This window comes from Muntiacus reevesi, chromosome 3 (assembly GCF_963930625.1).
Source record: "Muntiacus reevesi chromosome 3, mMunRee1.1, whole genome shotgun sequence".
NCBI lineage: Eukaryota > Metazoa > Chordata > Mammalia > Artiodactyla > Cervidae > Muntiacus > Muntiacus reevesi.
Window position 1 is genome coordinate 252,174,139 of NC_089251.1, and position 25,565 is coordinate 252,199,703.

The following is a 25,565-nucleotide window of genomic DNA, read 5'->3' on the forward strand; positions in this document are numbered from 1 at the left end:
ACATTTTAAAGTTATAATTTGGAGCAATATTCTCAAGCCAAAATCCCTCAGAGTCATTTTTGGCTCCTTTTTTTTTCTCTTACGTCCTGCATATCTGATACCCTTAGAATCCTGTTGTTTTGACTTTCAAAATAAAACTGCAACTAAGCCTGCTTCAGGCCTTACCGAGATGCCTGTGGTAGCCTCCCAACCAGGCTTTCTGTTTCTGGTTTTGCACTCTACATAGCTGACTACTGCTTTTAAAATACTTCCACCAAGTTTAAAACAGAAATCTCTTCAGGTATGTTTCTAAATATTAGAATAAATAAATAGTGAATGTTTGCTTACGAATAATATGCCATTCTTTCGGGATTTATCTTTTGGTGCCTGTCCCCTTTTTTGTCCTAGTATCTTAAATATTAATATATTCGTAGCTTCTACCTTTTCGACAAGGTTTTACTACTAGGGAGCAAAAGCAAAAAAAGTTTAAGTATTATTTTCGACTCACTGGAATAACCTCACTGCTGTGATTTTCTTTGTTAAATTCATGCTTTCAGAGTCCTAAATTCATCTGCAAACCCCTAGCTGCAGATGCTCTTTAGAATACAATGTTCCTCAACATCTCCACATTTTCTGCTTTATTCTTTTGTATGAGCTGCTTTTGAAGGGGCAGCGTACTAGGCTCCTGTTTGTGTCCACCAGCCTGTGAAAAGTATCCCTCTTTCACAAGAGTCAGATAAGCAGTTCGGTCTAGAGAAAGCACTAAACATGACTCTGAAATCTGAATTCTGGCTCTGCCCGTAGGAGGTGAGACTCTGGCCCATCACATTTAAGATGTGTCAGTGCTACCTACTGCACAGACCTGCTGTCACGATTACAGTCATTACGTAAGCTATTTGAGCACAGAGGATGGTATGGACAGTTGTTAGTCTCTTTGCTTTTCTCACTTGTTCTGAAGGAAAAAGTTCCTTCTGTTTCTCACTCTTTATAAACTTTGTCTCATATCTACATTTTTACAATAAAATCCATGTATTTCTTAAGCAAATCCCTGAACTAACTGTTTTATTCTATGCTTTTAAAATATGGAAAGAAGAAGAAGAGAGTTTTGGGCTTCCTTGGTGGTTCAAGGGTTAAAAATCTGCCTTGCAATGCAAGGGACATCAGTTCGATCCCTGGTCCGGGAAGACTCCACATGCTGCAAAACTACTAAGCCTGAGCACCACAACTGCTAACGCCGCACTCTAGAGCCTGTGAGCCGCAACTGCTGAGCTCACACGCTGCAACTACTGAAGCAAGTGCACCCAGACCTTGGACCCTGCACCAAGAGAAGCCACTGCAATGAGAAGCTCACACACAACAACCAAGAGCAGCTGTCGTCCCTGCAACAAGAGGAAGATGGAGTGCAGCAGTGAAGACTCTCCACAGACCCTCCCCCTAAACAAATCAATCTAAGAGACAGAGACAGTTTTAAGTAGGAGCATTTAAGTGTTTTAAGTAAGTGCATGTAAACACTTTGAAACAAGTTTCCATTTGCTTGAGGGGACTCATCTGCTTCTCATTTATTATGATGTATTATGAATATAAAAGCTATATAGTAGCATTTAAGTATTTTAAACAAGTGATAAATTATTTCACTGAAAATGTCTAAATTCTAAAAATAAGGATAGAATGAAAATAACTCAAAAATTTTAACTAATGTTAAAATGTACGTTATTTTTAAAAACCTAAGACAATATTATTTAAACATTTAAACTTTAAAACTCTAGAAAACATATAAACTCTAGAAACAAAAGAAGCAGGTTATTAAAAATCACGGTAACTGGGGAAAAACAACTCATTAGTAGAGAACTTTCAAAGGGCCATAAATTTAAAAATAAACTTTAAGTACAGCAGACATCTCTTTGGCATGCACACAAACACAAACTCAGTTATACAGTCACATGTGCATATAGTTTTAACGTATGCTGAAAGTAATTTCCCTTAGAACGCACCATCAGTAACGGGCACACCATAAATGTATGACTATTTCTAATAAAAATGATGCAAATTGAGGTTGGTGCCCCAGTAAACAAGTGTATGTAAATGCATTAATGATGGTAGTTTGCCAAAATGGGTTATAAAACTTAATTTCAATCAGGACCTATTGCTCAGTCCATACGAATATTAAAGCAAACACAGTTTCACGCATAATCTTTATCAATGTGATCTCTCAAATGGTTACGTTTATATGCAAAGTATAACCTTGGAGATGTGCTCTTAAAACCCACCATGATAGTATCTGAAGAGGCCAAAAATGTATGTGACTATCTAACATTTATTCCCAGCCAGGCTGACTTCCAAAAACTACATGAGAGAATTTCTAGACATATATGAGGTCAAACCAGGCAGGAGAGCATAGCAAGCAAATGTGAAGCATCTGGCCAGAAGAAAGAATATGGAGAACTGGGATCACAGCCTCCAGCTGCATACTTATGCAACGGAGAGCGCATCCTATTTGCATCTATGGTTCCTTTCTACAAAGGAAGAAAATCACACAGATGATTCTAGAAATATCTGCAATGCTAGTCAAAATTACTGCCATAATAAATAATCAGAATAACAATAGCTTATTTCAGTGATGTGGTATCACCTCCTATCCAGAAGCATGTGAAATCTTATTTTAAAATGTAGTGGCAGCAATATAGAGTACTTCTGTATTCCATATGAAGTCTAATGCTACCAATCTGAACTGTGGAGAATGTGATGGATAACTGCAATGGTTACTACTTATCATATAGTTCATCTATTAGAGCTGCTGGTTTCTTTTTCATTATGTTCTGTTTTCATTGATAAGTCACTGAAAAAAGAAATCTGGAAAATTTCAACTTTCATTAATTCTACATAAGCAGAGGTAGTCAACTTCACAATTATTTTTACATAAGCAAGAAATTTCATTTCCCCCAAATCTGCAAGGTTGAAGATGATAGTTTATACTGTGTGTGCTGACATGATGTTACTAAAAAGCTAAACTTATGTAATCATTTTGGCAAGAAAAATAGATCCTTCCCTAAAATGTGACCTGTGAAAAACAAAGTGTAGAAAACATCATGTGGTGAATATTAATTTTTGAATTTATATGTAATTCTCATAAAGAAAATGGAATTGAAACGAGGTTGTTTTTAACGATAAACTCATTGCCGTCATCACCATCATTTTAAACGTCCTCATCTCTTTTCTCTAGTTTCTTTTACTCTGTATCCATTTGAGTTGGCCCATCATTTCAAAAATGCACTAACACCTTTGCTCCTGATCCCACAGAGCAGAGCACAAATGCTGGAGGAATCCCATCAGCCACATCCTGCGGGGCCTGCATGTTAACAGACAGGAATGGGCCAGAAAGTTTCCACCATAAAATTAAGGCCAACACTATCTAAAAACACATCTATACATGCATGGTAATTTCACTCTTACAATCTCCAAAAAAAAAAAAAAAAATTCTGAATTATTCCCACTCCATTTAAACCTCTAATCACCTTTAACCACTGTTCTTTCCATCCCTGCCCTGCCTCCAAACCTCTACCACAAAGCAGATCGCGTTTGTCTCTTACCTTACAAAAAACACCTCATCACTCAGGAACTCAGTCATCTTCTTAATACCTGACAAACAGAAGTAACTCTGAATTCATCCCACCCACTTCCCTGCTGTTACAACGGAGTTCTCTCTCTTCCATTCTAAAGCTAATCCTTTCAGTTCTGCTTTGGAGTCCATTCACTTCCACCTTGTCACAAACTTGATAGTATTAATTATTCTTTCTCTCTAGCATATTCAACTCCTCCCTCCAAACAGAAACTTTCCTCCTCCAAACTAAGCCTCTTAGTTTTCCATATTACAAAAATAGACAAACAAACAAACTACACTTGATTCCAGCTGGGGGCTGAACTGTGCCCTCAAGCCCTCCACCAATGAGTTGAAGTCCTAAGCCCCAGCACTTCAGGATGTAATCACGAATATTTATTTGAAGACAGGGTTCTTTAAAGAGGCAGTTAAATTAAAATGAGATTATTAAAGTGGGCCCTAATCTGACGGGTGTTCTTAAAAGGAGACAAAGTTCAAACACAGACAGGTACAGAGGGAAGATGACGTGAGGAAACCGGGAGAAGACGGCTACAACGTGCCAAGGAGAGAGGCCTGGCACAGATCATTCCCTCACTGTCCTCAGGTGGAATCAACCCTACTAACTCCCTGATCTTGGGTTTTTAGCCTCTAGAACAAAGAGAAAACAAATTTCTGTTAAGTCCGCTATCTTGTAATATTTCAATACAGCACACCTAGCAAATTAACACACTCCCACTTCTAGTCACTGCTCTATTTCTCATCTTTCCTTGGGAGACAACATTCTCAATGAGTTCTCTACACTCAGCGTCCCCCTTACCACACTCCACTCTCAAACCTGAGTTCACTCCAACATGCTCCTGGCCCTGCCACTGCCTGCCCTGCCATCACCAACAACTGGGATCTTATGGATTCTCAGTGGATGCGTTCAGAGTCTTCCTCTTATTCCACCTTTCAGCAGCATTTGAGAGGGTTCCCAACTCCTTCCCTGACATGTTTTCTTCTTTGGGTTTTCACAATACACAGCTCTTTATACTTTTCTTCTTCATCTTTGGCCAATCCTTCACTGCCTTCAGGAATATGCTCCTCTATCTTGTCACTAAATGCTGGAGTTCCTCAAAGCTCAGTTAAAAAGCCCTCCTCTCCTCTACTCTCAGCTCCTTTCCTGGGCAACTCACCCCATGAATGTTTTAATTACTATTCATACACAGATGATGCACAAGCCCAGAATTCTCATTTCTGGACCTGTTTGGGACTACCTTTATATATCTTTTCTTAGCTGTCTCAAAGTCCCCTGAAATGTCTAAACATGTCTAAAGTCAAACTCATGATTTTCCACACCTTTCCCATCTGCACATAAACCCAAGCCCTGTCCAAAGTTCCCTAACTAGAGACCACCACCATCCATTAAGTCTTGCAAGTCAGAAATGCTTCATCTCTGATACTGTCTTATTTCTCAACCTTCCTCCCTTCACTGTCTTTGGGACTTGGCATGGTTGCAATTTTACAGCTATTTCTCTGTAATTATGTAACCATGTACCAAAGAGTGGGACCTTGTCTGTTTTTACTCACCATTGCATTCCACCAGGCACAATGTCACAGTATTGTGTAACAGATACTCATTTTCTCTTAATAGGTGAGAAAATGCTATTATTAATAAAAACTGATTATGTGCCAGGCACTAAACACTTATTAAATTAAATTTTCTTAATCTCTTTTAACAGCCCTATTAACTAGGTATTATTATTACTGATGTTATTTTCCTCAGTTTACTGAGGAGGAAGCTAGGGCACTGAGACTTCCTTCCCAAGATCAAACAACTTGGATGTGGCAGAAGAAGGTGGACACAGGTGACCAGTGCACTTTATACCGCTATGCTATTCCATCTTTATGGTTTTCAAAGCTACTCTCAAGCTACTTAGCTAAAGTTCATCTGAGTTTAATAAAAGCTATCTTTATGAATATATTATGTAGAAAAAGTTATATATAATTAACACATGCTCAGGAAGCTTCAGTTTGTATGCAGTTATGAGATAAAGCCTGAATCATTTTGCCTGGAATTCAAGATCTTCCATGATCCAATTCCTTCCTTCCTTTCAAGCCTTCTTCCCCGTGATTCCCTAATGCTCTAGTCAGGGGTCAGCAAACTACTGCCTGCAGGACACTTCTAGCCTGCCACTTCTTTTTACTTTTTAATAATCTAATTTTACTTTTTATGTATTTTTTATTTTGGCCACATCCATGATATGTAAGATCTTAGTTCCCTGCATTTTAGCCGCACCCATGACATGCAGGATCTTAGTTCCTCGACCAGGGATCAAACCAGTGCCCTGGGCACTAGAAGCCTGGAGTCTTAACCACTGGACTGTCAAGGAAGTCCCCACTTGTTCTGATGAAGTTTTACTGGAGCACAGCCAAACACATTTGTTTACATAATGACTATGCATTACAACAGCAGTTAAATAGCCAAGCTGCAAGAAACCTGTATGAACCAAAGAGCGTAAACATTTATCATTTGGCCCTTCACAGAACAAGTTTTCCAACAGCTGAACGAGAATTCTAGACTAGAATCTAGTTCACTGGGAATAAATAAAATAGGCACCATTAGCTGAGTGCTGGGTTCTTTCAACAAACCTTTCAAAAGAGGTCCTATTATCCCTGTTTTATATGTGAAAGAAAGAAGAGAAAGAAAGAGAGGAAGGGGAAAAAGAAAGAAGGAAGTGAAATTGAGGTTCAGGTGGTAAAAACATGACCAGGATCACACAGCAAATACATGGAGGAACAGGGATTCAGCTCATGCTCACGGACCATGCTTCATGATTACGGGCCAAACACTTCCTGCTACCTATGGCTGCCTTTTTCTTCAGTAGATCCTGGAACTTAATGCTGTTATTATTTACTAGTCCGATCCTTTCTCCTCCACAGGATGCCAATTCTCCTTTAAAACCTAAAGAAGATGTTACCCATTCTTGGGGATAAGCTCACACACTGCCTTTTTCCACCAAGTCTAACCACATCACCTGCCAGCAGAGGAATGACCCAACCTATGAATGCCCACAGCACTGCAGTCATTCCCTCGGGACACCTAACACCTTCTCCCCTCTTAAGCCTAGTGTAGCAAAACGCAAATTTATATCCTTCAGAAAAAGCACAAAGTTTTATATAATAAACACTTAACAAATTCTTATCTAATGAATGAATCTATATTAAAAACACTGGGACACTTCTAATTTGGATTTTCAAAGTAAAAATTTTAAGATTTACTTCTTAATAATTCAGCAGATGAAAATACAAAATGCAGCCTAAATACAGAAATATCTTCCTAAGTACTGATTTTTAGTGTTTTCAGTCTACTTACAAAAGTCAATTTTAAAATGAAATAAGACTTTCTAAGGTATTAAATATATTTCATGTTTTCTATAAGTACCATACAAGCAACAAAATGATATTACAGTTAACATATCACACGTCATCATATCTCCAGGATAGAAAATCTCTTCATAACGCCCACATTAATAACAAAAAAGCAATGTTATTAGAAATTTAAAATAAAGTCATGGTGAACAATAAAATGTTACTTATTACAAGACTACAAAGAGCACAACAGATGTTCCCAATAACTAGTTATTTTTGAAGCTCATTCTGATACAGTAAGCTGAGTGCTCAACATCACTGTAGAAATAATATAATTTAAATGTCAATACTAATTGACCAGATGGTCAATACCAAAATCAGATTGCTTAAATTCTTTGCAGCCAAAAATGGAGAAGCTCTATACAGTCAGCAAAAACAGGACCAGGTGCTGACGGTGGCACAGACCATGAACTCCTTATTGCCAAATTCAGACTTAAATTGAAGAAAGTGGGGAAAACCACTAGACCATGACCTTATGATTATACAGTGGAAGTGACAAATAGATTCAGGGGATTAGATCTGACAGACAGAGTGCCTGAAGAACTATGGATGGAGGTTCATGACACTGTACAGGAGGCAGGGATCAAGACCATCCCCAAGGAAAAGAAATGTAAAAAGGCAAAATGGTTGTCTGAGGAGGTCTTACAAATAGCAGAGAATAGAAAACAAGTGAAAGGCAAAGGAGAAAAGGAAAGATATACCCATTTGAATGTAGAGTTCCAAAGAATAGCAAGGAGAGATAACAAAGCATTCCTCAGTGATCAGTGCAAAGAAATAGAGGAAAACAACAGAATGGCAAAGTCTAGAGAGCTCTTCAAGAAAATCAGAGATACCAAGGGAACTTTTCATGCAAAGATGGGCTCAATAAAGGACAGGAATGGTATGGACCTAACACAAGCAGAAGATATTAAGAAGAGGTGGCAAGAATACACAGAAGAACTGTACAAAAAAGATCTTAATGACCCAGATAATCATGATGGTGTGATCACCAACCCAGAGCCAGACATCCTGGAATGTGAAGTCAAGTGGGCCTTAGGAAGCATCACTATGAACAAAGCTAGCGGAGGTGATGGAGTTCCAGTTGAGACATTTCAAATCCTAAAAGATGATGCTGTGAAAGTGCTGCATTCAATATGCCAGCAAATTTGGGAAATCCAGCAGTGGCCACAGGACTGGAAAAGGTCAGTTTTCATTCCAATCCCAAAGAAAGGCAATGCCAAAGAATGCTCAAACTGCCACACAATTGCACTCATCTCACACGCTAGCTAAGTAATGCTCAAAATTCTCCAAGTCAGTCTTCAACAGTATGGAACCATGAACTTCCAGATGTTCAAACTGAATTTGGAAAAGGAAGAGGAATCAGAGATCAAATTGCCAACATCTGTTGGACCACTGAAAAAGCAAGAGAGTTCTAGAAAAACATCTATTTCTGCTTTATTGACTATGCCAAAGTCTTTGACTGTGTGGATCACAACAAACTATGGAAAATTCTGAAAGAAATGGAAATACCAGACCACCTGACCTGCCTCTTGAGAAATCTGCAAGCAACAGTTAGAACTGGACATGGAGCAACAGCCTGGTTCCAAATAGGGAAAGGATTACATCAAGGCTGTATATTGTCACCCTGCTTATTTAACTTATATGCAGAGTACATCATGAGAAACACTGGGCTGGAGGAAGCACAAGCTGGAATGAAGACTGCCAGGAGAAATATCAATAACCTCAGATATGCAGATGTAACCACCCTTATGTCAGAAAAGGAAGAAGAACTAAAGAGCCTCTTGATGAAAGTGAAAGAGGAGAGTGAAAAAGCTGGCTTAAAACTCAACATTCAGAAAACTAAGATCATGGCCTCTGGTCCCATTACTTCATGGCAGATAGATGGGGAAACTGTGGAAACAGCAACAGGCTTTTTTTGGACTTTATTATTTTTTTTAATTTACTTTTTAATTTTTTTGGACTCCCAAATCACTGCAGACGGTGAATGAAGCCCTGAAATTAAAAGATGCTTGCTCCCTGGAAGAAAAGCTATGACCAATCTCGACAGCATACTGAAAAAGCAGACATTACTTTGCCAACAAAGGTCCATTTAGTCAAGGCTATGGTTTTTCCAGTAGTCATATATGCATGTGAGAGTTGGACTATAAAGAAAGCTGAGTGCCAAAGAACTGATGCTTCTAAACTGTGGTGTTGGAGAAGACTCTTGAGAGTCCCTTGGACTGCAATGAGATCCAACCAGTCCATCCTAAAGAAAATGAGTCCTGAGTATTCACTGAAAGGACTGATGCTGAAGCTGAAACTCCAATACTTTGGCCACCTGATGCGAAGAACTGACTCATTGGAAAAGACCCTGATGCTGAGAAAGACTGAAGGCGGGAGGAGAAGAGGATGACAGAGGATGAGATGACTGGTTGGACATGAGTTTCAGTAAACTCTGGGAGTTGGCGATGGACAGGGAGGCCTGGAGTGCTACAGTCCATGGGGTTGCAAAGAGTCAGACATGGCTGAGTGATTGAACTGAATTAAACTGAACTAATTGTAAAAAGAGTTGAATGTCTGGTTTGACGTATCTAAAGTTCTCTATACAGTGTAAATATGGCTTAGTGTAAAACCAGGTACGGAGAAGGAATTACAAAAAAAAATTTAGGTTTTAAGAAGAATTTAAGATATTCAAACAGACACCTACCTGCATCACCTTCTGCTGAATCTCTTCTAACTGTGTACGCTTACTTCGTTGCCGACAAACTTCCTGGTAGCGGGTATATTGCTCTCGCAGTGAATCTAATAATTTCATAACCTGTGGCTGTGCAAGCAGTTCATCATCCATAGGAGACCATGAGACCCCTCCATCTGAGCCATTAAATCGACGCTGCTGTAATTCGGATAACAATTCATGCCCTTTACAAATGAAAGATACTTACAATTAATACCCATAAAGAAATACAAATCTTATTTCTCAGTCTTCTCAAGTTTAGTCCCTTATTTTTAGAACATACCTGCCTATGTTTACCTAACAGATCTGTAAGTACTAAAATGCAATTTTTCAATTTATTTAGAAATAAATAGGAAAACTGCAAGTATACATACACATATGGATATACACTATTTAGTTTATCTATACACTATGTTCTATATCATAACTGTATCATATACAGACAGTCCTTGACTTAGTGATGGTTTGACTTAGACAATTTTCTAACTTTACAATGTTGGATTCAGTTGAATCCATATTTCAAATTTTGAATTTTTCTTTTTCTGGGCTAGCAACATGCAGTATAATACTTCTGTGATGCTGGGCGGCAGCAGTGAGCCACAGCTTGCAGTCAGCTACACAATCATGAGAGTAAACAAATGGTATACTGACAACCATTCTATAATTGCATAACTATTCTGTTTCTCACTTTCAGTACATTATTCAATAAATTACATGAGATATTAAACACTGTATTATAAAACAGGCTTTGCTTTAGATGATTCCACCCAACTGTAGGGTAATTAAGTGTTCTGAACATGTTTAAGGTAGGCTAGACTAAGCTATAACACTTGGTACTTTAGGTGTATTAAATGCATTTTGACATATTTCAACTTATGGTGGGTTTATCAGGATGCAACCACATTGTAAGTCAGGGAAGACCAGTGTCATACATACATACACACCATATACATCATACTACATAGTAAGTATGTAGTATACATGTGGCATATATATTTTCTAGATCTAATTATCTTTCTATCACATTCTTGTTATTACTGGATTCACTGCTCAGGATAGTGTGCCATCCAACACTCGTTCCCTTCACAGCACAATTACAATCTGGGACTTCCTGTCTGATGGTACCAATTAGCATGTTTGTCTGATGGTACTAAACAGTACTAAGCAATATGCTGTAGGATTTCAGTATTAATTCATACCCTTAATCATAGCACCTTTGAGAAATGTTGGCGTGTAACGAATGATTAAAGGGACAAAGTCTTCATTACTGGTACAAAATAATATTCAAATAATCTCTATATAAATCTCTACATATTAACTGTGAATCATGAGGGGCTATACTAATGTAAAAATTGCATTCAATGTTCTTTGATTACACCAACCTCTTGGAGAAAAATAACTCATGCAAAACAAATTAAAATTATAGAATGTGCAATATCTAAAGCTATATGTATAATATTAACAATTTTAAAAGTGAATAAACTCTAAATTGTTTTTCTAGGATAATACAACTATAATTATTACTAAGGAGCCCAAAATACAGAAACTTAAATTCTTTCCTCTTCAATTTTATTAAAGAAAGTGTCCTAGATTTAAATAATATAAACAATTTTCTTATGAGTTAGAGGTACTTCCAACTTCTGAGAAATATCCAAGATTGTTTTAAAGTCTCCCTTTTTTATTTTCTATCTTTGCTTTACGAGCCAATAACAAACAAAAAGGATTCAGTGACATATAAAGATAAATCTAAAATATAAATGTAACAAGTTTCTTAATTCAATGGCTTAAGCAACTTTTAAAATGTTAAATATAAACATCATATTAGGTATTTTTAATATAAAGTAATATCTTTACTGACAGTCTATTTTACCATCTAAACATGCAGTTACTCAGATTACAATTATTTCTTTGTTCTTTCAGGAAATAAGACCCGAATCATACTAAAAAAACTCAGGAAAACTGAATGTATACAATAACAATATTCAGAATTTCTGTCTTTACTCTTTATCACACTTTATAATTGGAAAAACACTTGTTTTAAAGACTTACACAGTCTTTCTATATATATATATATATATACACACACACACACACACACACATTCTTTACATATATATATCCATAAAAGTCATTAAGTTCAGAATACATATGATCTTCTCTATTTTGATGACTGCTACCTTTAATGTTTTCCCTGTGGATATCATTTCCACTACAGAAACAGCACTAGATAATGATTTCAAAGACCACAGTTAGAAACCAAACTGCCTTGGTTGGAGTACCAAAGTTAGCATTATCAGTTGTGTAATCTGCATAAGTTACTAATCCTGTTGCCTCAGTTTCCCCATCTTAACACTGGGATGACAAGAGTGCCTACTTCACTGGGCTTTGGGGAAGAATAAATGAGTTAGTGTGCTTAAAGTGCTTAAAACATTACCTGTTATGCAGGTGGACTAGAATTATGCCCTATTACTAGAAAAATACATTATAAATAAAATTAAGGAATTTTCATTTGAAAAACTTCCAACGTGTTCCAGAATTTGTGAAACCACTGTTTGGACTGGAATATACAAAATCACGCGGCTATGGGCAAGTGCACGCACACTACATGCAAGGCGCTACATGTTTTCACAGAGATGAGTGTATAGCACAAGTAGCTTTGGATTCATGCCTTGTTTTTAGTGTTATGGTGATGGAACTTAATAATCATTTCATCTTGAGCAAGTTTTTTAATATCTATAAGCCCTGGCTTCCGCAAATACAAATAGAGAAAATGATACTTAGTTTTTCTAGGAGTTGTTATGGGAATGAAATATGAAAATGTATAAAAATATAACATTAGTGACATAATCCATATTCAATAATCCTCATAGCAACCCAATGAAACAGAAGTTTTTATCTTCAAGACACAGATAAAGGAATTCAAATATTTTAAGATAATTGATCACTGTTAATAATTTTTTAATATTATATAGAGTATATTAATATACTGTTAGGTTAAACCAAAGAGTAGTTTGAAAAATTTGAATTTCTACAACAAAATATGTACTCAATTCATGTTTATCTTATTGATTAATATATGGCTGGTTTAATGGATTATGATTATCAGTAATGACTATATTGTCTCATCTTACCTGTCTGAAGAACAGTTTCAGGATCAACTGATGGAAGAAAGTTTAAATCCACAGACCTGGCAAGCACCAAAAGAGTAATTTTTTAAAACTACATGCATTTCTATCTATTAATATATAACTTAAGGAAATCCTTTATATATACTTACCAAAACAGGGACATGTAAGTATGAAAATCTGAAGTATATTGGCCTACCAGGCTAATTTCTCTTAACCATCAGAAAGCCCATTAGAGATAATTAAACACTAGCAGCCAAAGAAACATCTATGTGATAAATCATAAAATACAATACTTGGAAACTACAATTTATTGCTATTAACTACAGTATTATTTCAAGTATATCAGAAGAATCCATTTTGTTATTTTCCACTGGATACGTGCTTTAAACTGAAATCTGTCACTATACAGTAACCCAGGAACGTTAACATTAAAAACATGCACGCAGCCATCCTCCAATCGAAAGTTTCTGAGCTACAGCAATCCCTGAGAACTGCAAACAGTCTCTGACTATCGGACGTGTGTCCCCGAGCAAATGCGCTCTCTTCCCTGTACTAGTCACATTTCATTTGCAGCTGAACTACGGCCTTCATTTTCTTAAACATATACGGTAAGTGGAGAGAATAAAGGAAAACAAATCAAAGCCTGAGGCCTAGCTACCGTAACAGGTCTAGCTCCATACCTTTCACTTTGGCCAGCTGATCTAGGACTTCCCCTCTTGGATAGCCCAGGTGCTTCCTAAGGACTGACATAAATAAGTGATGAAAATTTCCAAGAGGGGTTTTGATGTATGGAGTTTAAAAGAGACTCTGTAGCAATGCTGGAGTTCCTTGGGAAGAGCCTGGCAAATACAAGGTTCCCCCTGACACTCCCTGCAGTCACAAGCCATGGTTTCCTACTGCTTCCCAAAACACTGAGTGAGATCACTATTAGGTAGAAAAAACAGGGTTCCAGTGGCATGTAAGAACAGGAAATTTTAAGAAAGCAATTAAACAGGTTTCTTTACTGCAACACTTTCTCAGGACCCATGCGTGCGTGCTAAGTTGCCTCAGCTGTGTCCTACTCTTTGTGACTCCATGGACTGTAGCCTGCCAGGCTCCTCCGTCCATGGAATTTTTCAGGCAAGGGTACTGGAGTAGGTTGCTATTCCCTTCTCCAGGGGATCTTTCTAACCCAGGGATCGAAACCATGCCTCTCACATCTCCTTTACTGGTTCTTCACCACTAGTGCTACCTGGGAAGCCTGTATTCTGTGAATATTCACAGTGATTCCCAAAGAGGGAAACAGAAAACAGCATTAAACTCTATGACTATGACATCTTTTTCTACCAGTACCCTCTTAGGATGTCTTACCTAAAGAACATGTTTCCGAGAAACACCAGACTTATTGTTAGACTATTCAGAAATAAAGAGGTTTGGCAAATTTTTGTCAAGTAACTTGCATATTATTTTTAACTACATAGCATGTGTGTGTGTGTGTGTGTGTGTGATATCTATACACATACTCACATGTTTACATATATGTAAAATTTTTACATTTACATTTTTATATGGTCTCTAAGATAGGAATGTTACTAAACATGAGTTCTAACTTTAGACTTATATTCAAACCACTTGTTTTAAATCAAGATTTGGCATTAAACTATGACCTTCTGATAGCTGTCCTACCTTATCTCACTGAACTGGTCTGTGACTATTTTGGATTAACAGAGTAACAATGCATTTTGTCAAAGTTTCATTGTATTTTTAAGGTCAGATTCAAAAGAGACAGACAAGGTAAGTGTTGATCCTTTCAAATTTCCTAATGAAAAATTACTGCCAAGTGCTACTTTATTACTGAGGATTAATTTGCTTCCTACAGTGCTTTTCACCTGGGGAAAGGAAATTGATCTACAAATTGTTAAGGCTGAAAAGTTCAATGGAAATCTCTTAAAATGATACATCTAGGTAGTTACATTTAGATAATACAAATGAACAATTACTTCATCCAGTGTCATAAAACACTATAAATTCCCCAAGCTGAACTCATGAATATCACATATTTTACGAGGACACAGGAGTTCTACAAGATAGGCATTTAAGTGCTAATGTATTTAAATAAGGTTATAATGATTTTATTTCAAGCTGCAAGCTTTTCTGTACTCTTTACAAGCAAAGTAAAACTCTAAAATGGAAGGTAAGTCTTTCGGCTTGAAAATATTTCTTGCAAAATATTTTATACAGGGTCAGAAAAAAGTAAATATATTTCTATTCAACAAAAAACTCTTTTGTAAAGAAACCTGGATTCAAATCAATAAACTTTACATGGAATCAAATTCTCAAGAATTAAAAAATAAATTTAATATAACTTTTGTATGCTAAGTTTGATTGATGGAAATGTGCTTACCTTAGTTCTCTTGGCTTGTATTAACAGAGGTTATCTTTTAACAGATAACTTATAGCTTTGCGAAAGTAAAGTAATTGAATGAATAGATTCAAGGGACTTGATCTGACAGACAGAGTGACTGAAGAACTATGCATGGAGGTTTGTAACACTATACAGGAGGTGGTGACCAAAACCTTCCCCCCAAAAAAGAAATACAAGAAGGCAAAGTGGTTGTCTGCAGAGACCTTACAAATAGCTGAGAAAAGAAGAGACATGAAAGGCAAAGGAGAAAGGGAAAGATATACCGAACTGAATGCAGAATACCAGAGAATAGCAAGAGATAAGAAATCCTTCTTAGTGAACAGTGCAAAGAAACAGAAGAAAACAGTAGAATGAGAAAGACTAGAGTTCTCTTTAAAAAAACTGAAAATATCAAGGGAACATTTCATGCAAAGATGGGCACAATAAAGGACAGAAATGGTATGCACCTAACAGAAGCAAAAGAGATTAAGAAGAGTGGCAAGAATACAGAGAACTATACTAAAAAGTCTAAATGACCCAGGTAGCCATAATATTCTGGTCACTCATCTCGAGCCAGACATCCTGGAGTGTGAATTCAAGTGGGCCTTAGGAGGCATTACTACAAACAAAGCTAGTGGAGGTGATGGAATTCTAGCTGAGCTATTTCAAATCCTGAGAGATTATACAGTTATAGCGCTGCACTCAATATGTCAAAAAATTTGTAAAAATTCGCAGTGGCTACAGGACTAGAAAAGGTCAATTTTCATTTCAATCCCAAGGAAAGGCAATGTCAAAGAATGTTCAAACTACCGTATAATCGAGCTCATTTCACATGCTAGCAAGGTAATGCTCAAAATCCTTCAAGCTAAGATTTAACCATACGTGAACCAAGAGCTTCCAGATGTACAAGCTGGATTTAGAAAAGGCAGAGGAATCAGAGATCAAATTGCCAGCATCTACTGGATAACAGAAAAAGTCAAGCAATTCCAGAAAAACACTTAGTTTTGCTTCCTTGACTATGGCAAAGCTTTGACTATGTGGATCACAACAAACTGTGGAAAATTCTCAAAGAGATGTGAATGCCAGACCACCTTACCTATCTCCTGAGAAACCTGTATGCAGGACAAGAAGCAACAGTTACAACTGGACATGGAACAATCGACTGGTTCAAAGCTGGGAAAGGAATATGTCAAGGCTCTATACTGTCACCCTGCTTATTTAACTTATATGCAGACTACATCATATGAAATGCAAACTACATCATATGAAATGCAGACTGGATGAAGCACAAGCTGGAACTAAGATTTCCAGGAGAAATATCAATAACCTCAGATTACAGATGATACCATTCTAATGGCAGAAAGTGAAGAGGAACTAAAGAGCCTCTTGATGAGGGTGAAAGAACAAAGTGAAAAGGCTCATGTAAAACCCAACATTCAAAAAAATTAAGTTCATGGCATCCAGTTCCATCACTTCATGGCAAATAGATGAGTGAAAAGTGGAAACAAGTGACGGATTTTATATTCTTGGGTTCCAAAATCACTGCAGATGGTGACTGCAGCCATGAAATTAAAAGATGTTAGCTCCGTGGAAGAGAAGCTATGATAAATCCAGACAGGGTATTAAAAAGCTGAGACATCACTTTGCCGACAAAGGCCCGTATAGTCAGAGCCATGCTTTTTCCAGTAGCCACGTACAGATGTAAGAGTTGGACGATAATGAAGGCTGAGTGCCGAAGAATTGATGCTTTCGAACAGTGGTGCTGAGGAAGACTCTTGAGAGTCCCTTGGACAGCAAAGAGATCAACCCTGTCAATCCTAAAGGAAATCAACCTTGGATATTCACTGGAAGGACTGAAGCTGAAGCTCCAATACTTTGGCCTCCTGATGCAAAGGGCTGACTCACTGGAAAAGACCCTGAGGCTGAGAAAGACTGAGGGCAGGAGGAGAAGGGGTCGACAGAGGATGAGATTGTTGGGTGGCATTACTGATTCAAAGGACACGAGTTTGAGCAAACCCCGGGAGATCCTGAAGGACGGAAAGCCTGGCGCTCTGCAGTTCATGGGGTCACAAAGAGTCAGACAAGACTCAGTGACTAAAAAACAAACAAAAACAAAAGCTCAGTGACTGAACAACAACAAGCCACTTACCTTTCTTTCTCTTGCTGATTTCCTTTATCACTTCCATTGTTAATCAATGCAAGTTCATCTAATAATGATGTAGATTCCTTTGTAAACTTCTCAAAAACCTACAGTATGAGATTTTATTAACATATTAAGAATGACTTTAAAAGTTGATATGAACAGAAGGATTTCCAACAAAGAGCAACATAATTAGTCAGGCAGGATTCTGGTTCCAGCTCTGGGTATCTGAGTCCACAAGTCAATCACCAGAGCCCAGCGGTGTAAAAGACAAAAACCACCTGCTTCTTGCAACTAAGAAGACAAAACTACTTCCTAAAACAGTGAGTAGTCTTAATGGATAAGGGATTTTTATAATTTAAATACACTAAGAAATTATTTTATTCCTCAATCAGATCAGTTTATATTTATTCCTGTTTCCTTAAGAAACATCTGGACCAACAATCATTTTCACTATATGAACATTATTTAGACCAGTTCTAAGCCTCTAATTCCAGTTAAAAGAATATTTCTTTATGTTATTCTATTAATCATTCTGACTGTATGTAATAGTTTAAATGTTTTATATACAAGCATGTAGCAGAAGAATAAAATAGTTATAATCTTAACATGATTTCTTAAAATATTTCTAAAAAGGGATTTGGGCAAGTCTGTGGATAACTAAATAGACACTTATTTGTCTAATATCATTATTCAAAATATGGTGAAAAAAGAACTGGTTATCCATTCTGAAATATCCATTAACTCACTGTTCTCCAAACCATTAGTATATAATCTAAACTGAGTTAACTTAAATTTGTTCCTTTAGTCCCCAGCTGTTCAATTAAACAATAATGTATTTGTGTACAGAATAGCAGATTTCCAAAGTCTGTCCTGAGAAAGAAGATACGTTTTCAGAAATAAATACCTTAACCTTGCTTTTCAACTCAGATTGATGTCTAAATATTTCTCTGAAAACGGTGTATCAACTAGATTATCTCTCAGGAAATAATACTACTATTATTCAACTCAAAAGATTTACGACTTTAATACTGCTACTAATGACAATAGTAATAGTTAACACTTGTGAGTCGGTCTCCGGAGTACCTGCTTTCAAGCATAATGCTATCATGTGGTACATGTTATATTTCTTTGGTTTTGTACAATGGAAAACAATCTACATTTAAGTGGATTAAAATGAAATAGCTATCAAAATATGTCTTATTTATATGTAATAACATGTTATCTCATTGTAATATACCAACCAGCCTCTTATTTAACCAATCCATGTGATCATAGGTGAGACTCCCACCAAAATCTTCCGTTAACTGGCATGGTTCTATATAACGAGTCAATTTATTGGCAGATACTAAAATAACCTATAAAGGTAAAAAAAAAAACAAAAGAAAAAAACCACTTAATGAGCCACTATTAATGTCAAGAAAAGTGATGAGGAGGTAATATCCAATATTGTTTCCAACATGATTAAATATTATATAAATATTTAATAATACAACAGCATTTAAAAGCAATTAAATAAACTGTCAATATCTGTTAAGAAATGAGCTACCATAATCCATTTCTAAAATCTCATTTTAAAAAAAGAGACTAGCAGCTCAGATTAAATATTTTCAAAAATCTTATCAATATGAGTAATTTCTCAGTATAAAAATCAATCCCTTTAGTTGTTGTTGTTCAGTCACCAAGTTGTGTCCGACTCTTTGTGACTCCATGAACTGCATCACACCAGGCTTCCCTGTCCTTCACTATCTCCCAGAGTTTGCTCAAACTCATGTCCATTGAGTCTGTGATGCCATCCAACCATCTCATCCTACATCCTCTGTCGCCCCTTCTCCTCCTGCCCTCAATCTTCCCTTATTTGGCACAATATTCAAACAGTGAAAACATATCTCCTGAGAAATTGGTATCATATATCCCTTATAACTTAACATTTTAATGATATGTTATTCATTTGTTCAACATTCACTGTTTTGTGTTTGACTCTGCGACCCCATGGACTGTAGCCTGCCAGGCTCCTCTGTCCATAGGATTTTCTAGGCAAGAACATTGGAGTGGGTTGCCATTTCCTTCTCCATAGTGGACACTACATTTATTTATTAGAAGTATTATTTATTAGAAGTGATGTGTTCTAGAGCTGGGAATATATGAATGAAGAAGATGCTTCACAAAGTAAACGAGGTTTTTATTTTTTGCTTTTTTTAAATTTATTTTTTATTGAATAATTGGATAATTGCTTTACAGAATTTTGTTGCTTTCTGTCAAACCTCACCATGAGTCAGCCATAGGTTACTTCTATAATATTCCAGAGAGTTTTGCACGTTTTTATAAAAAGAAGTAGATTAAAGATTTCCAGTTTGTTTCTAAAACCTTTACTGAAAATACTCTAACTAAATCTAACTATTTTCTCTTTGGTCATGGTAGCACAGAGGGCCAAAAGCTTTACCAGGATATCCCAAATGATTTCAAGTCCCTTTCCTAGGTTAAACATTATTATATGATAATTGGAAGGATACTAAGCCAGGAGCCAATTATTTCAGGTTTCTGTCCTAGCTCTGCCACAAATTCACTGACTTATAGAAGATAACCTAAAGGAATTCACTCCAGGCTTATCCATGTGCCAAAGGAGGCAGCTGCATTAAATTATCTATGATGTCTCTTTAAGCTCTAAGAGGTCATAATTCTAATGAGTTGTCATCCTATACATTTAATTTGGGTCATTTTCTCTAATAAATAACCTATCTTGCCCAGTGAAGACAGCAGTTGTCATCTTCTATCCACTCTGGTTAATCTCACTATATACACCTAAATACATTAAGATCCTTTGCAGTTCCTATATACCTTAAAGTTCATTAGCAACAGATTTCAAGTTTAATAAGCCAAAGGGAGGGACTTCCTTGGTGGCTGAGTGGTAAAGCATCCGCCTGCTGATGCAGGAGATGCGGGTTTGACCCCTGGGTCAGGAAGATTCCCTGGAGAAGGAAATAGCAACCCACTCCAATATTCTTGTCTGGGAAATCCCATGGAGAGAGGAGCCTAGCGGGCTACAGTCCATGGTGTGGCAAAGAGTAGAACACAACTTAGCAATTAACAACAACAAAAGCCAAAGGGAAAATTTGCAGTTATTTTCTGCGAATTTATAAGTTCTGAATATTTCTTGTTTTTCCTAAAAATCAATTTAAATATTATTAGTACAGATTCACTTTCTTTCATGATGTAAAATACATTTGAGAATATTCTATTTCTTACTAAATATAATTTTTTAAATAGTTGGCTAAGATTACAGCTATTATGATATTTTTATTTACGCAAAACAAATATAAACAAAGGAACATGTAATTATGGAAATCTGCATAAAACAAATTTTCTCCATCACTACAAAAATGTTTATAGAATCCATATTCTTATAAAATTCATTGATGGCTGTTCAAAGTGAAAACAGTCCATCTGCTATGTAGCTATACCAAATTGTATCAACAGCAAAGGCATCTCAAAGCTAAATAAAGTCAAGAAAAAAAAAAACAAACAGCTTAAAGTCAGGTGATCTGACTCAAAACCACCATCACTTCAAATTAACTATTTAGACAACTATCTACCGTGGTGAAACATCTTCATTTCCGCTGCAATAATCTTTTTATTGAGATGGGAGAGTGAGGAGAAAGTGCAGAGGAGGCTGGCAAAACAACCATAACTGTTTCTATTTTACTGCATAATATATGTTTCAGAAAGAATGAGGGAAACATTTTAGGACAAGTCTGCAACACTAGGAAAGAATCTTACTGTATGAAAATGGTTGTATCTAAGAATCATCTTTTCAAGGGAGTCAGGAGTGGCATCCTAAGGAGGAACCAGACACCTTCCTCTCAGCATACAGCTGGTGTTGTTTTCAACTGCCTTTGGAAAATGACACCACTTGCCAGAATGCAGCATATGAACTATACAGACAACTGCTTCCAAGAGGACAAATCACCTTTTGACAGACAGCAAACTGAACTCTAAGCGATAGCAACCATCACAGAGGAATGTGATTTCACAAACATAATTTCAAATACACAAGCAAAAATATGATACTACATTTTTCAGAGCTGAGCATAGTGAAGTGAGGCTTTAGGTCTGAAGTGAAATTAGAATACTAGTTTTAACCCTAACCCTAATTTTAAAGGAAATTGTTTAGAGAAAGATTTCTGGACATTAGTAAATTATAGAAACAGATTAGAAAGTAAATAATCTATATATTAAAAAAAAAAAAAACCTAACACATTTCCAAGTCAATGTGGTAAAACAAATTTGGATTCCCACTCTAGGTTATTTTCTCTAAAACCATTCATTGCAGCTCCTTAAATTACAAAAATTTATACTAGGAAAATTTCCTATATTCCCTTTTCTTACAGTTCTTAAAGAAATCACTAATATGCCAAACCTGCACAAAAGTTAAAATATAAAACAATGCAAATCAGGGAGTCATTTTATCTTATGGGACATGTTTTATTACCTGGCAAAGAGGAAAATAAGAATAATTAAATAAAAATTCAGTCCTCCAAAGCAATGATCACCAAAATTAAAAAGAAAACTAGAAAATAAGAGTTCAAAACATATTGAGGTCACATGTATTATGTGTGACCTCTTTTTACCCTAAGATTCTAAATATGAAAACACAGAAATAATGACACAACTGCTGAAGATTCTAATACAAAGTACAAAAGACACAAAAAGACACAGACTTTCCCAGCAGCTCAGACAGTAAAGAATGCAGTTGCAATGCAGGAGATGTGGGTTCAGCCCCTGAGTCAGAAAGGAGAAGGGAAGGCTACCCACTCCAGTATTCCTGCCTGGATAATCCCATACACAGAGGAGCCTGGCAGGTTGATAGGCCATGGGGTCGCAAAAAAGTCAGACATGACTGAGTGACTAACACACAAAAAGATACAAGCGCATAATAGTATTAGGACACTGATTTAAACATACTATCATCAGTTCTTTATTATCTACTATAAAACTTCCATATCTATTGATATTTTCATCTACTCTAAAATGGTTAATTAATAAAAAGACCCATTTTGCTAGCTCAAAAGCAAATCTTCTTAAAAATCAACAATGCCTACTTGTGGAGAAGATGGAACCATGAATCTGACATTTCATTTTTCAAAAAATACTTAATACCATTTTCAGAGGAGTGGAACATTCCAGAAAATAACCCACTGTATCACTCTGAAGCAACACTTCCCAGTTACAAAAATCTTGTATCATTCTACAGCAATTTTATTGCTTTGTCCAGAATATAATGTAGAGATAATATGCAATGAGTTTAAGTTTAAAAAGGGAATTCACTAAACTATTACTATTATAAAATACTGCATCAAAGTGAACTTCATAATACTATCTTAACATATACCAAAGTAAAAAGACCAATTTTGACTTTTCTCATCTACAAATGGAATTCATAATCTTTAATTTTAAAATAGTTATGTAAGACACAGAATGAATCATAAATCATCTTTAAAATTATCTACTTTCATGTTGGACAAAATTACACATAAATTAGAATGAAAAGTGGTATTATGCCATCACAAACAGAGGGGGAAAATTATTTTTATAACCTGATCTTTGAAATTTTACTTTTACATTAAAAAAAAAAATTCAGTTGGTTTACTTTTATACTTTTTTATATTTCCTTTTAAGCAATTATATGAGTACAGGTTTGTAAGCCTAGCCTGGTAGACAACTCTTTGTGTAGAAAGTCTTTCAGTCCCCATAATGAAGATCCAAATTTGATCTAATCACATTATATACTATCTTTTTTACCATAATTTTTAGAGTACTAAAGACATTATGATAAAGAAATAATAATTTTGGTGAAATGAGTACAATTTATTCATCAGGGTAATTGCTCTGAGTCAAATTTTTAGGATTATTACCATTCTTATGCTCCTTATTTAGTTGTTATATGTAACAACTAGCAGTGAATCTTATGGTTTCTGTTATTGACAAGTGTTTAAGTAAAACCACCATATCATTTATAATTTCCAGCTTAGTAATAAATCTTAAACGACTGATAGATTTCCAAATGATTGACAGATTTCCACCTAACTAGTCAACTGATAATATTAGAAAGATTTCAAACTCAATTAAACTGAAGTCAATTAAGCTTCAGTTAACTCAAATAGCTCAAAGATTTCAGCGTAAGATCTGGAACCTTAAAACAACTAGAAGAAAATTCAGGCTGTAAGCTCCTTGACAGAGGTCTTGGCATTTATTTCTTTTAATGTGACACCAAAAGTAAAAGCAATAAAAGTAAAAATAAATAAGTAGGACTACATCATACTAAAAAGCTTCTGCACAGCAAAAGGAACCATCAACAAAATGAAAAGGCAAAAAACCAGCTTTTAGCTTTGTTGATTTTTGCTATGGTCTCTTTAGTTTCTTTTGCATTTATTTCTGCCCTAATTTTTAAGATTTCTTTCCTTCTGCTAACCCTGGGGTTCTTCATTTCTTCCTTCTCTAATTGCTTTAGGTGTAGAGTTAGGTTATTTATTTGGCTTTTTTCTTGTTTCTTGATGTGCGCCTGTAATGCTATGAACCTTCCCCTTAGCACTGCTTTTACAGTGTCCCATAGGTTTTGGGTTGTTGTGTTTTCATTTTCGTTTATTTCTATACATACTTTGATTTCTTTTTTGATTTCTTCTATGATTTGTTGGTTATTCAGAAGCGTGTTATTTAGCCTCCATATGTTGGAATTTTTAACAAATTTTTTCCTGTAATTGAGATCTAATCTTACTGCACTGTGGTCAGAAAAGATGACTGGAATGATTTCAATTTTTTTGAATTTCCAAGAAAAAATAAACAAAATTGACAAACCATTAGCAAGACTCATTAAGAAACAAAGAGAGAAGAACCAAATTAACAAAATAAGAAATGAAAAGGGTGAGATCACAACAGACAACACTGAAATACAAAGGATCATAAGAGACTACTACCAGCAGCTCTATGCCAATAAAATGGACAACTTGGATGAAATGGACAAATTCTTAGAAAAGTATAACTTTCCAAAACTGAACCAGGAAGAAATAGAAGATCTTAACAGAGACATCACAAGCAAGGAAATCGAAACTGTAATCAAAAATCTTCCAGCAAACAAAAGCCCAGGACCAGATGGCTTCACGGCTGAATTCTACCAAAAATTTAGAGAAGAGCTAACACCTATCTTACTCAAACTCTTCCAGAAAATTGCAGAAGAAGGTAAACTTCCAAACTCATTCTATGAGGCCACCATCACCCTAATTCCAAAACCAGACAAAGATGCCACAAAAAAAGAAAACTACAGGCCAATATCACTGATGAACATAGATGCAAAAATCCTTAACAAAATTCTAGCAAACAGAATCCAACAACATATTAAAAAAATCATACACCATGACCAAGTGGGCTTTATCCCAGGAATGCAAGGATTCTTTAATATCCGCAAATCGATCAGCGTAATACACCACATTAACAAGTTGAAAGATAAAAACCATATGATTATCTCAATAGATGCAGAGAAAGCCTTTGACAAAATTCAACACTCATTTATGATTAAAACTCTCCAGAAAGCAGGAATAGAAGGAACATACCTCAACATAATAAAAGCTATATATGACAAACCCACAGCAAGCATCACCCTCAATGGTGAAAAATTGAAAGCATTTCCTCTGAAATCAGGAACAAGACAAGGATGCCCACTCTCACCACTACTATTCAACATAGTGTTGGAAGTTTTGGCCACAGCAATCAGAGCAGAAAAAGACGTAAAAGGAATCCAGATAGGAAAAGAAGAAGTGAAACTCTCGCTGTTTGCAGATGACATGATCCTCTATGTAGAAAACCCTAAAGACTCTACCAGAAAATTACTAGAGCTAATTAATGAATATAGTAAAGTTGCAGGATATAAAATTAACACACAGAAATCCCTTGCATTCCTATACACTAACAATGAAAAAACAGAAAGAGAAATTAAGGAAACAATACCATTCACCATTGCAACAAAAAGAATAAAATACTTAGGAGTATATCTACCTAAGGAAACAAAAGACCTATACATAGAAAACTATAAAACACTGATGAAAGAAATCAAAGAGGACACAAACAGTTGGAGAAACATACCGTGTTCATGGATTGGAAGAATCAATATTGTCAAAATGGCTATTCTACCCAAAGCAATCTATAGATTCAATGCAATCCCTATC

The 25,565-nt window shown here is 36.0% G+C and overlaps 1 protein-coding gene across 6 annotated transcripts in view; it reads right to left on the reverse strand.

Annotated features, from left to right (window-relative positions):
• The window catches only part of SESTD1 (SEC14 and spectrin domain containing 1), a 198,827-nt gene that overhangs the window by 24,274 nt on the left and 148,988 nt on the right, over positions 1-25,565 (reverse strand). For 5 of the 6 annotated variants that reach the window (XM_065931855.1, XM_065931854.1, XM_065931856.1 and 2 more), the window contains 4 exons: positions 18,594-18,707; positions 17,359-17,456; positions 12,830-12,885; positions 9,672-9,883 (listed from right to left, as the gene is read on the reverse strand). In XM_065931855.1, the coding sequence (XP_065787927.1) occupies positions 9,672-9,883; positions 12,830-12,885; positions 17,359-17,456; positions 18,594-18,707 (480 nt within the window). The remainder of the gene's footprint in view (positions 1-9,671; positions 9,884-12,829; positions 12,886-17,358; positions 17,457-18,593; positions 18,708-25,565) is intronic. The other variant, XM_065931859.1, reaches the window with a different exon arrangement.